At 31.1% G+C, this 14,152-nt stretch overlaps 1 protein-coding gene and 1 long non-coding RNA gene across 13 annotated transcripts in view; one reads left to right on the top strand and one right to left on the bottom strand.

Moving 5' to 3' along the window:
• LOC118204448 (acid-sensing ion channel 3-like) overlaps positions 1-14,152 on the top strand; it is a 179,444-nt gene that overhangs the window by 24,635 nt on the left and 140,657 nt on the right. For all 12 annotated transcript variants that reach the window (XM_085815821.1, XM_085815820.1, XM_085815823.1 and 9 more), the window contains one exon: positions 1,475-1,614. In XM_085815821.1, coding sequence (XP_085671947.1) covers positions 1,475-1,614 — 140 coding nt within the window. The remainder of the gene's footprint in view (positions 1-1,474; positions 1,615-14,152) is intronic.
• LOC146997756 (uncharacterized) lies at positions 7,994-13,657 on the bottom strand. The gene is made up of 2 exons (XR_015040834.1): positions 13,550-13,657; positions 7,994-8,154 (listed from the first exon to the last, which is right to left on the bottom strand). It is a non-coding gene; the product is annotated as an uncharacterized LOC146997756 (long non-coding RNA).

Here is a 14,152-nt window from a genome sequence, read left to right as displayed (position 1 = left end):
AGATGTAGGCGAATTCGATTATTTCCATTCCATTTGTGGTTGACACTTATTTTTCGTAAAGAAAGCATAAATAAAATGGTTGTTATTGTGCCCTTGATCTCAAAGAACTTTTTAAATCGGTACCGATAGCCTCATGAAACATATTTCTGAAAAGACCAGACATCGGCAAGTTGACAGTAGAAAGCTTGGGAAAGTGAACATTGACAGAAAAAAGCTTGGGAGAGAAGGGTAAACAAATTTCTGTTCTCAATATAAATCTCATTCTGTGTTTGGATGAAAGGATCTGCATTGCAGTGTTATGTAATATCGGATGACGCGAATTGATATATTATAAATAATTACTAATTTTAGGACAGAAAAGGGAAATACCTAAAGTACAATGGAGGATAAAAGGGGCTTTTTCCAATTAAAAGCAGAACTTCATTTTCATATATCGCATATTTAAGTAGTTATCATATATTTGCGCATATTTTCGTGTATTTAGGTTGTTTTATATAAATACATATTATAAAGGCGAATTTTAAAAATGATTTTTTTTCAGTTCGAGTTATATACAGGTTTTAAATTTTGGATGAATTTTTGCAACAATGTCCTAGCTCTCGGCATGTTCACGAATCAACACATATTCAGAAATATAAAATATTTTTTGGGCAACTCTGAATACGCATTCATAAATATATAATATGTTTATATGCAAGTTGTTGAGGCAAAATTCGACAATTTACTTCGTGGTAAAAGGTTCTGTTCTGAAGGTCACAGGACAGGACACGTAACAGAAGTTCGGTTAGGTCCTCGCATTCTTCCTGACTTCTGTGTTAATGTAAAATTGTTGATAAATAAGTAGATAAAACCCTTATTTTTCGCTTCCGATGATCGGAAATGATCATCGACTTAAAAAAAAATTGATTTTTGATATATTTTCTTGTCAGAATATATTTTGGATTGGATTGGATTATTTAATTATGGTACAGCATACGAGGGCTATGTGCCTAAGGAAAGGTATGCCTTCGTGGAGGACTTTCTAAGGGAAACTGTCTCGTATACACGTTACACATGAGGAAAACCACGAAAACACCCATGCAGCCAGCCCGTTCGCGGGATTCGAATTTCCAGAATATATTTTGAATCAAATTAATTGTATGTGAACAAAACCACTAAAGCTGTTTAACTGTTTTTAAAGAAGTTATGGAGAATAATTATTTGAATATGTAAAAAATGATGTAAACTTTTTGGTAGTTCTTAGCTATGAAATATAAGTAAAGGAAAAGGAATTTATATATATATATATAAAAAAAAAAAAAAAAAAAAAAAAAAAAAACTCAGATCTTTATACTTAAAACTTTTGTCTAAGTATGTCAAGAAGTTTTTTCTTAGGTAAAGTGATCTTTTTAAGTGATTGTTTGTTTGAGTATTCAAATAAATTTGAAGAATAATGCGATGTTTTCCTCTTTTATTGTAAAACTTGATATTTTAGGCACATTCCTCTCGAAAGCTTTCACGGACCTTTTTTGAGGGCAAAATCTATCTTTTATGGAAGTCGTGTGGGATGTTACAGTCTGAATTCTCTGGCTGACAGCCCAGATGAGCCGGAAAAAATGCGCATACAAGAGATGTGTGAGTATTTATACTATTGTTAAATGCAGTATCTTGTATCCTACGTTTTTATCTGGCGGGGGAGGAGTTTTACAGAAGAAATCGATAGTGCGCTTGAAAATATAATTTTTCGAAAACGTAAACGGGTCACAGTCTTGAAATAAGATACGAACGCTCTAATTTTTATTCGTACTAAGTGCAACATTTTCAGACACATAATGATATTTTCGTGGTTATATGCAAAAGCATTGTGGCAAATACATCGCAGGCGAAAACACCTTGCAGAAAACAACGAGGAGAAAGTCATCTTACAAAACACTCATGGGGTAAGGGAAATAACTTTGTACTCCAAAACCACAGTGGTAGAAAATAAAGTGATTCGGAAATTTCGAAGTTTTAAAACATCGTCATAAAAATATGGTAGATAAAAATAAAGCAACTACAAATCAACACATGATGAAAACATCACATACATGCGTTTTCTGAAAAGAATTTTAATAAATTTTCATTTAATGATTTATGAGCATAAGAAAAATAATAGTATTTTAAATCTACATTGCATATTTTTTTATTAGTTAACAAATTTTTACTAAAATGGGGAGAAATAAACTTAAGTATTTCGTTAAGAGATAAATACAAGATGATTCTAAATTGTTTTTATAAATTAAGAGGGTTGATAGTACTCATCCAGATGAGCAATAATTACCATAGAACTTAGGGACGCATTCCACTCTGAGATTCAGAAAAGAGGAATATTAGAATTCCAAACTGAACTTACAACAGTGTTGGGAGAGCGAACGAACGAGACGAAAAGTTACACAATCAGTTTAGTGAACAAAAAACGGATAAAACCGAAAACTTGACTTTCGCGTGTTAATTGGAGATCAGACTTTGATGGCAAACACTAAAATGCGCATCTTTGGTTCGCAAGGTCTCGCAAACGATTGCAAGAAGTTAACTATCTAAATTCTTGGGGGGAAATTATCTATTAGGGTATAAAACTGCTACTTTGATATCAAATATCCAAGGTAGCAGGTTTTTTTCCCTTCGCCATCTTGTATCCTGTCCTCCAGGCCTTACTGTGCTGGGCTCATTCTACTTGAAGCGCCCTTCTATGGGATACGAAGTTCAGACAGTGGGAACACAACATGAACTTTTCATGCTGATCTCGGCATACAGCGGAAGTTGGAGTTAGTTGATAATACCAAAATTTACACAATCTTTTAATTGGATAATTAACTTGTTGCAATCGTTTGCGAGGTTGACACCTTGCCAACCAAAGATGTGCATTTGAGAGTTTGCCATCAAAGTCTGAGCTCAAATTAACACTAGAACGCCAAGTTTTTGGTATTATCCGTTTTGTGCACTCTTTGTGAGTTTTTCACTGAACTGATTGTGCAGCTTTCGTTCTTGTTCATTCGCTCTCCCAACACTGTTGTAAGTTCAGGTTGAAATTCTAATATTCCTCTTTTCTGCCTCTGAGAAAGGAATGCGACCCTATGTTCTAAGGTAATTATTGCTCATCTGGATGAGTACTATCACTCCTCTTAATTTGTAAAAACAATTTAGAATCACCCTGTGTATCAGAAATTTCCATTAGCCTGAAAAAAGGGTCTACTTCAAATACATAAATAAAACATTTCATGACAAGAAATTAAGTTGCATAAAAAGTTTGACCCAATAAAAATCAGCCTCCAACAAACTACTATTGCTTAACTAATTACTAAAGTTATCAGCTAGATTTAGGTGCAGCAACTGCGTCTTCATTTTCATAAATGGAGCTCACTGAATTCACCAGTCACAGTCTGAGTAATGTTTGCGGACCTAAAGTTGAACTATAGTTTTGCATTTACTTTAGCCCTTTCCCCGTCCTCTCCTGTCCGCGAAAATTCCCCCCCCCCAGCTGCCGTCTGTTTTTCGTAGCGTGTAATGTTGTTTTCTCTGTACGTCATAACTTTCCATTCATGACTTTCGTAGTGGATGAATGTCAATGAATATTAAGTAAAATTATAAGGAAATAAAGCATAATGGAAAAATAATAATATGTCTGCTTATTTCTAACAGTAGGATAATTTAATAACTTTTGATCCAGGCGGACCATTTCTTCCATTTTGTTGTTGTAATCTTTTACAATTATTAGTTTTTTTACAGTTCTTTTCCGTGTTCTAACATCAATCATCGAGTTATTATGGACTGTACTCATCAAACGTATATCTTTCTTGGCTTTCCAATTCACAACCTCATTTTTTCTCTTTTTCTGCTGAGTAGACGTTGAAGTCATCTCTCACTGTCTTGTATCTTATGTAAAATGGCGCGAATATTCATAAAACCCGGGGCAAGTTGAATCAGAAATAGAATGCCTGATTAGTGCTGCCCTCTAGGAGGTATTATAACAAACAAAAATAAAAACTCAAACAAGTAAACATTTAGAAAGCGTTTTAAAATGTAGAAGAACGCTTGAGGCGGGTTACGGCTGCCCTGCGGAAGTTTCACTTGAACGCGCTAGACGCGTTACGGATGACGAAGAGGTTAGCAAATAAAATAGGACTATAGCATTGAAGATTGAATCTATAATTATGTCCACAATACTCCTTCTTAATCTCACATTCAAAAGGGAAAAAAACTAAGATAATTTTAAACCACATAAAAGTAAGTGTTCATACAGTTTATACTTAGATAAAATTTATTTAACAAGCCAGCGGTTTGTGAATTCGAATAACTCACTTTTGATATTACATACTTCAGTGTATCACGAAAAAATTTCAGTTTAGTTCCTGTATATTTAACCTATCGAATTCTGCTTATTAAATATGCGCTTAATGCCCGAATGATTATCCTCAATCACTGTGATATTTGCAGTACCAACAGTTTCACAAATTGCAGCTTTGAGCCAGAAAACATCTTGAAGACCTTTCTCGAAGGCACTCAGCTTGAATTCAAGATAAAGTTGACCAGTTTTGCTTTCTGCAACACCATAGTATAAGACAATCATTCCGCTTAGTTTCTATTTCAGAAGAATAGAGATTCTCGAAAATATGTACTACTTTCTAAAATTTTGAAGTTTACAAATTTTCTTCATTAAACTTGATGTTTCTGGGTACCTCAATATGCTTTACTATTGGATACGTTAAACGATACGCCATTTTCTAATAAACCACAAACAACAGTTTCTTTGAGCTAGTTTCGATGACAAGCATGTATAAGCACGTCACCATCGCAAACAAATGTGCAAATATTTTTCAAATCATTATCTTTATCATGTTTTAAGCAATAAAGGGTACAGTTCTCAATAGAGCTATTAGGAATTCTGTTACGAAGATAAACTCCGGTTAATATGGCAACTCAGCAACCTAAATTCTTTCTGCAATTTCAGTTAGCGATAAAACACTTTAGAACATGCATCAGTTATAACACCACATTTAGTAGCAGATTTAAATAAAAATGAGTATTCTTTAGCACTGTTTTTGAGTATTCTTTAGAGCTGTCACGTCTAATTTTACTTCAGGAATGTTTTCAGCTCGTCGACGGCATAGCTTTTCCATTTCAGAAACGAACTTCAGTAAAACGTGAAAAATAATTTATTATTGTCATGAAGTAATTCTCACCAGCTGGAGTAATTGGACAGCATACATCTGTGTCTGTCGCTGTCATTGATTTCTATCTCTTTGCTTCTTGCTTTTTTTATTCACTGGCTTAGTACTCTGTTAGGCTGGAGTACAAACTTCTTCTGTGCTTGGAAGTTCAGTACAAGACTCCAAAAGTAATAAAGTCTGCAATGCCACAGATCACTATCTTTTTTTCACTAATAACAAAATTTCATAGTCGAATACAAAACCAGAAACATATTGGTCGCGATAGTAATGATAACCAAAACGTATGCTGTTGCTTCTGTAACAGTAAAAACTTTTTATTGTTAAATATTACACTAAAACCTGCGACTTCAATATTTCGCACTGAAATTAATTTACCATTCACGTATGGCGGCTCAAAAAACACATTTTTGAGAGTTATTTGAGCAGCACTGGGTGTTTTTCCAGAAACGTGGTCCACAACTTCCACATGTAAAATAAATGAACGCGATGTACTTTGCACACATCCTGACTTAAAAGTGAACAAAGGAAACCATTCTTTAAGCTGACACATCTGAGTAGTTCCAGAGTAAATATTAAAAGTTCTGGATGTTATGTTGCCCGCAGTAAAAGAAATCAATGGTGAAGCTCACGTCTGTTCTAGTTTAGCGGCCGATTCCAATTACAGGACCGTTTCACGTTCCTGTGTTTCCCACATTAAAAGTATAGAATCTTCTTAATTTGTTTTGTAGTATGTCCTTGATTAAATTCGCACTACGTTGACTTTTTAACGCAACTTTTATACTTTCAAACGCTGAGTCATCAAAATATAAACTATTGTATCCATGTCACTTACTTCCGCACCAAGTGTTCATTCAATCCGCTACTAGTTTCTTTATTTAATCGAGATGCTGTCTCATAGGAATTAAACGAGTCTTCTTTATAGTTGTTTCCTGGTTGTGTTCGCTGCTTCAGATTTATTTATAAGGTATTTCTCCCGCCTTCTTAGCATGCTTTCGTGATGTAGTGGTCAGCACACTTGGTGCGTATTCCAGAGGTCTGTGGTTCGAGTCCCGGCGAGGGCATTGCTCATTTTTCATGTCTTCTGCTTCGAAATAACCTAATGTCTCTATAATGAAATTTTCCCGACATTTGTTTAGCCGACATTTTCCAGTGCAGTACACTGTAAAAAAAAATCTGTAAGGTTACTAAGAAAACTCATGGAAACTGGGATGCCATGGGTTATTTGAGTAACAGCAACAGGTGTTTTCTTTGCAACTTTACAAGAGTTTTGCCTGTAATGGTTACAGATCTTTTTCTTGTAATATCACAGCATATAGTTATGTAAGTAGAACATATTTTTCTCATGTAAAATCCCAAACGATATATCTGTAATGGTTACAGATTATTTGCGTGTAATATTACAGCAAATAATTATGTAAAAAGAACATGTTTTTCTCATGTAAAATCTCAACAGATATATCTGTAACCGTTACAGGTTATTTGCTTGTATTATTACAGCACGTTATTATGTGAGCAGAAGATACTTTTCTTACGTAAAATTCCAATGGTTGTATCTGTAAAGGTTTCAGATTATTTCCTTCTAATATCTCATTAAGTAATTATATGTGTGTAGAATATATTTTTCATAGATGAAATACTAAAGGATATGTCTATAAAAGTAATAGATTTTTGGTCTAAAATAATGCTTATTATAATAAAATGCATTGAAATACATATAAAGCAATGATATCTGTAGGTATATATATCATTTTGAGCTTAATTTGATAATTAAGTTCAAATTGATATGCTACTCCTTACATTAAATTACATGTATATCCTTTACATAAAATAATGGAAAGTCATCTGGAATTTATATTTGGCCTGTAAAATAGCTGGAAAAAAAAAAAAAAAAAGTATGCTTTATTTGCATGTTTTAGTGTCAATTATTAAGATATGTTCTAGAACTTTCTTTTTAGTAATTTTAGCTAAAATAGACACATGTTCCTTTAGATTTAACTTATATGAGTAAACGTGTTGCATGTTGATATGATCATATTATTACAATAAAAGACATTTTGTGAAATATTTCTATGAAGAACTCAGAACAGCTGTTCTTCATATTTCAAAAATATTATATTCTCTCCTTCTAAAAAATGACATTTTCAGTAAATTAAAGAATTCAACATAGCAATGAACTTTATTTTGTTACTACAAGGAATTCAAAATTTTGTTCATAAGCTTGAATTACAACGTCCAACTAACCTTTTTATTCTTATCTGCACTCAGTGTTTGACAACAGTGTGCTATTGTTTGAAGTAATAGATGGCAACTGCATAACGTTTTTACCCTACCTTCAAATAATTTCCTTTGAATTAACAGATAGAAGTCTTTCATTAAAAACCTAATATCATGCTTTTTGAATAAGCATAAAACTTCACCAACTGACCTTTATTTTTAAAGCCTTGCTTCCATTAAAATTCTTGATGCTTAATACAATTATGCCTTTAACAAATTTGTTTCAAAAATTAATACTTCATTTTAGCTTAAAATTTAATGTATTTTAATTTTACCTATAATTTTTTACAAACGTGATATGTAATAAAACTTTAAGCTTAATAATTACCATTTAGAAAATGATACTAAAATGTATTCTTAGTTATTATAAATTTCGAGATTTGCATACAAAATTGTGAAATATACATGTGACAACAGAAAACAAACTTTATGCTCTCTCTATATATATATATTACAGCATGTTAATTAAGAAGTTTATTGAATTTATAATTTTATTGTGAAACATTATGAAGCAAATAATATGCTAATTAAAATACAGAAGTAAAAATAATTTATTACTTAATTCATAAACTTTACATAAAACCTTAAAAAAAGAATTAATTAAAAAATAACACAATATAACATTTCATAAAAATTCGTTTCGACTGCTTGGAAAAAATGAATGGTTTTTCCCCTTCTTTGTAAACCATGTCTCCTAAATAAAGAAAAAACATTTCTTTTAAAATCATAATCATGCTCTTAAAAAGCTTATAAAAATTATTTTAATAGATGTTTTAAACATGTGCTTATATAACACTTTTAATCATATTTCTTTATAATAACTTAAGTAATCAGGAATAGCTTAAATACTTTAAAAAATTGCATTACAGTGAACCATCTCATTACCACAAGCTACTTCAGTGAATCACTTTTTAAATTTAACCAGCATTCCTCATAAAATAACTAATTAGTAAACATAACTTCTCTAAGATGCCCAATATCATTAAAGATCAAAATCTTCAGGAATCACGCATAGCTAGCTTAGAGAAGGTTCATTGTACAAAAACAGCCAATATGCAAATCTTTCATAAATGAAGCCACCATAGTTATTAAATATAATATACAGTATACTTATATTCAGAATTCAGAACTTGAATAAATTTCTCGAACTGTTTTAGCATTCGAAAAATATTATATTTATTACTTTAAATTTCTAAAACAATATTACATATTGGTCCAAATGAATCACTGGGACTCGGACAACATTTTCCCCAAGCTTTCTTTTAGCAACAGGATTCTGAAATTGTTTTAATGATTTACGTAATGTTTGTCTTCCTTAAGGCGCTCACAAAACAAGTTACCCTAAATTTTTTCGTCTGCATAGTGGTCATTTTCATCTTACTAACTGATTTGCTAGTGGATTTTGGGTGCATGGCCTATTATTTATGAAACAATAATAGTGAACAGCTTCAAGAAATTGGGGATATCTAATGCTCTTGATGCTATATTCCCACTTATTTTTACTAATTTTATCTTCCGAAAATTGAGAGGGAAAAATTAAACGAATAATTTAATTTCCAAAGGACACAGTCACAGTAGGAATATAACAAATGAAAAGTAATCATGTATAAACTACTACTATCACAATATTATTTCTTTAAAAGAAACCTCTATTTCAATAAGAATACACATAATTGCAACATCTAATAAGTTATCTCATTTCTTTATAATTTGAATTTCTCTCATTCTCATTGTTGTTCTTGCAATTCCTTAAGCCTCAGATCATACATAAATAATTAGAGAAGATGAATATGCAGCTGATATGGCAAAATTGCACAGTGAATGGCAGTTGGTATTTCCTTTCACTATCATAGATCATTTTTTGTATTAGGCTGACATAATATTCAACAGTTAGAAGAGAAAGATTCAACGGGGCCTTTAGTGTACAAAAGTTTGCCTTTGTTAGTATGACGAAAACAATCAGTATGTCGATAAATCCATTTTAAAATCTTGGGATATTCATTTTCTAAATGCATTAAAAGGGGGAAAATTATGCAAATATTTTTTTTAATTTTCAAAATCTGGTTCTAAAGCTGGGTGGGATGGAATATGCAACGCAATACGGTAATTCTGAAGATCATTGCTCGTGGTAGTACAAACTGAGTGGTGATTACATGCTGTAGAAGATGGCACAAATTGCAGTTCCAGATGCATTAAATGCTTTGAGGTCTAGGGAATAGCATTGGGCAATAATAAGAATGAAATTCAAGGTATAGGGAAGTAGGAATGAAGATTATTATCAGATACTGAAATGTTAATGTTACTAAACATTCTTATTAGAATGTAGGTTTCTTTTATATAATAATACTATGATAGTTACCAGTAGTTCATTCATGAATTTTTGATTGGTTATGGTCTTACTGTAATTACATCCTTCAAAATTAAATTATTGCTTAATTTTCCCCTTGATTTTCATACTATAATATTAGTAAAAAGGAGGAAAAAAGTCTGCAAGTAAACATAACTCCTCTCTATATATCATTATGTCAATAAATCCATTTTAAAATCTTGGGATATTCATTTCCTAAATGCATTCAAAGGGGGATAATTATGCAAATATTTTTTTTTAATTTTCGTGGGCAACTAAGCAAAACAAATGTGACTTTTTCTTCTTTAAAAAATTTGTGTTAATAAATAGTATGAGAATTAAGTTCATTTTAAAGATTTATGACACATAAAATATACATGATCAAAATAAATTAGAAAATTAAGTTCAAATAAATTTTAAGCTAAATTACTTGTTTAAGTTGCAATACTTCAGTTTGATCTATAATCCGGACCTCAAAGCTACAAACTTTCTGCGAATGCGTCGCGTTGAGGCATGCGCGTAAGACCTTTACGGCTGCGAATATGCTTGTGCGCATGCGCATAATACGTTTACACATGTGCGTTTAATGTATAACGGACGGTATAAGCTAAGCTAAAATTATCTAATTCAGTTAATGTTACAGATTGCGTTGTTCCTTAATCTTCGAACTGGATCCGGCTTATTATTTTTTGAAGACTGTTAGAGCAATTTTATAAAAGTAAGCTTGAACTTTCAATTATGTCAAACAGAATTTCCGATATATATTTACTAATACGTAAAGGATCTATAAAGCGAAAGTATGTTTCGAAGTCCATTAAACAAAAAGTGGAATTGCTGCAAAAATATGGATAAAGGCATAATCCTTTGTTTATCTAACCATTCAGAAATCTGCTGTTTATCAATTTCACGCTACTCTGCGGCGGGGAGGGGAAACGCCGCGGCGCGCAATGTATTGGATGTTCATCTGTCAGCAATCCTTATCTTCAGGGCAGATGTTTTTATTTTATTTGGCTTATAATTCCTTACTAAATGTAGTATTTCATCTTGATGTACTCCGTCTTGTTTATGATTTAAATCAAATTCCTCGTCAATATAATTCGCTTCCGATAGTGAAGAAAGTGATACAGAGGTTATTGAAAACGAAAACATTTCGATTGACAAATTAGTCGGCATTCTCGACACAGCAATTATAGGACTTCAACAGCGGAACTTTGTAACTGAAGAAGAAATTATGGCTGTTTATAGAATTAAAGAGAAAGTATTATCACATAAAACGAAGCAACTTAAACAACTTACATTGAAAGAAATGTTTAATAAAGTAAAGAAATAAATATTAAGCTTTTTTTATTTATTTATTTATTTATTTTTATTTTGATACCCTTTAGATCATAATTGTTCTTTATTTCATAAATTACGGTTTCATATTTTTAATTTTATAATTTCTGCATGCCATCTTACCAGATTTAAACTGATGATCTGTAATCCGGAAAAATCGATAATCCGGAATCGCCGATGTCCCGACGAGTCCGGATTAACGACTTTTGACTCTACTAAGAAAACCAAACATCATATTACCATTCTGCACAGTATAAAAATTCTTCTGCAAAACTGCAAAAATTACCAACACTTTGGCTTATTTGATAACTTTCAAATTCACTCCTTTGTTTGCAATTAGAATTTATATCTTTAATTTTCCACAGAAATTTGTTTTTGATTTTAAAAAATTTCACTGACACAACTTCATTCACTTCAGCATATATTAATAGATGCAGAAGGTTTTTGTACCTTACATAATTTTAAATCTTATGTAACCTAACGTAATTAATAACAAAATCAAAACGTAGATCAGAAACTGCATAAAATTTAATAAATAATTTCTACTAGTGTCACACGAAATGCTATGAAATTAATCAATAAAATGAGATAAAATATATAGAATTAATATTCCACATGTGTGAAGCTGGAAGTTTTACGTTAAATACTTCTTTTTAATTAAGTATTTTTAAAAATGACCCCTTAGAGCATGGGACCTTTCGTAATTAGAACTTGCAAATCCACTTCGCTAGTCTTTCATAACATTGCTTTTCTTTTATTAACAAGAAATATTGCATTCAGTTATTTAATTTAAGATTTCCAAAAATAATGCTACTGAAAGGCATGAATACTTACTTAAATTTGAAATTAATTTAGTTGACTTAAAATAATATTAAAAAAAATAAATCTTCATATATACGTCTAACAATCAGACCTTATTAATTTTCTTTTATTTGAACAATATCTGAATTCTGCATTAGTTTGGACTAGTAAATCATTAGACAATTAAATACCAAGCTATAAGAGAACTAATGTAGTATACAAATGCACTGAATTTTATTTCCTGCATTAAATTTCAAAGAAAGTAAAATTTTCTGCATATTTGCATCATTTGGATTGATAGAATATGGCAAAGCATGCAAAGGCTATCAGTCTAAAGGAAGTATATATTCATGAACGGCTTTGTAAGGAAAAGTAACTTGCATTTCCATTTATTCATGTGTGAGTATATATATATATTTACAATTGTTAATGCTAAAATCAATGCTTCATTAAAAATTTATTATTATTTTATTTTTAATACTAACATACAGATACAGAATTGTTTTAAATTCCAATACACAATCATAATTTATTTTTAAGAAAACTTATTTTATAATTTATATATTATATTACATGAATAAGAGAAACATTTGTCAAGAAATATATATTAAACTTGTATTAGCAGATTCATGCTATCCTAGTAACAAGACTATCATACTTAAAAACTGTATTAAAATTGGGCAAAACAAAATCAACATAAATTCTACATTAAATGTTTAAAAACTTATAAGTATGCAATGGTAGTTATATATATTTTAGTTTTCTTTTATAACTAGTTTAACGAATTTTTAGAAAAATATTTTAGGTCATTTCCATCTTTTCCCTGTTGATATTGGTATATTAAAATATATGGAATAATTAAGTTGCATCTAGTTAGTAAACCAAAACATTACGAAAAGTATGATGCGACATACTTTTAATCAATATAATTATTTCATTTTAGAATTATAACATATTCGTAAGAAATTAATACCATTGAAAAAATAATATTATTACACTAAAGAATAAACGAGATTCTCGACCGCATTGTTCAAGTTTTTGTAATTTTACTTCATAACACACTCGTATATAAACATATTAGACTGAATTATAAGCCAAGTGTAATTAATTAGGTAATCCTAGAAAAAGAATAAACTAAACCTAGTAAGCAAAAAATATATACATTACATTCAGAATTCTAAATGTTTACATAAACTTTTCTCGCAAGGCCTGCCGGGAAAAAGATGTCAAACGTTCTTTGGTCAGACGATTGCAAACGAACGCTAGCATGATTAATTTTGTTTTCAACAACCACATTACCGTTTCAATTAAATACCACAACAGTGATTAAATTTTGGAATAATTAGTTATAAATAATACGGGCAATTTAAGGCGTAATTTATCGGATGCACAATGACAAAATACTACTATTAGATCTGCATTTGGAATAAATATTCTGCACTCTTTCAACTCATTAGACATTACGAACACTGATATTAATTAATCGCAAAGCTTAAACGTTTAAATACTTACTCACTACATATAACAGTGCAAAGTGCATGAGAATAATCTGCATAAAATGAACAAAAAATATTTCAAACGTAATTGTAAACATTTTCTTACTTACCTGCGCTATACAACCAACATGCATTCAGCCATGTTTTTTTCTGCAACTAGCTTTCAAACACTTTTCTTCTGATTGGCTGATTTCCAGTCAGTCACGTGATTCTTCCGCGCGGCTACTGAAACATTATCTGTAATGTTACAGACAAATTAGCTGTACCAGCCACAGTTTGCTTTCAACCTGTTACCATTACAGGAAATTCTTGTGTAACTTTTTGATTTCTGTAACTTTACAAAACTTTTGCCTGTAAAGAGCGAACTTTTTTTTTACAGTGTAACGCTAGAACTTAATGCAGGCATTAAAAGCGATACTCCTTCTTTACGCCTTTTACTATAACTTCCGAGCAAAACAACTGTTTATGTTTCCGGATAAACAGCTTGCTCCTTGAAATCATGCTCTGCTGCTAAGGTATAATTAAATCCGATGTTTCGGTTAGGTCGAAAAAAGAGGAAACAGCTAACATAGAGGTGAGCTACGATGCTTTACATTCTAATTTAAAATAACTGAAGTACAGCTGGAGAGTTAAATACTGGATATCCAATTACATCCTTAACACATTCGAAATCTGTACGTTAATAGAAGTTAATGCTACGTATAGCAATTAAT

The sequence above is a fragment of the Stegodyphus dumicola genome, chromosome 4 (assembly GCF_044657685.1).
Source record: "Stegodyphus dumicola isolate Sdum_Otavi_A_Nest chromosome 4, ASM4465768v1".
NCBI lineage: Eukaryota > Metazoa > Arthropoda > Arachnida > Araneae > Eresidae > Stegodyphus > Stegodyphus dumicola.
This window is presented reverse-complemented; position numbering and strand designations above follow the sequence as displayed.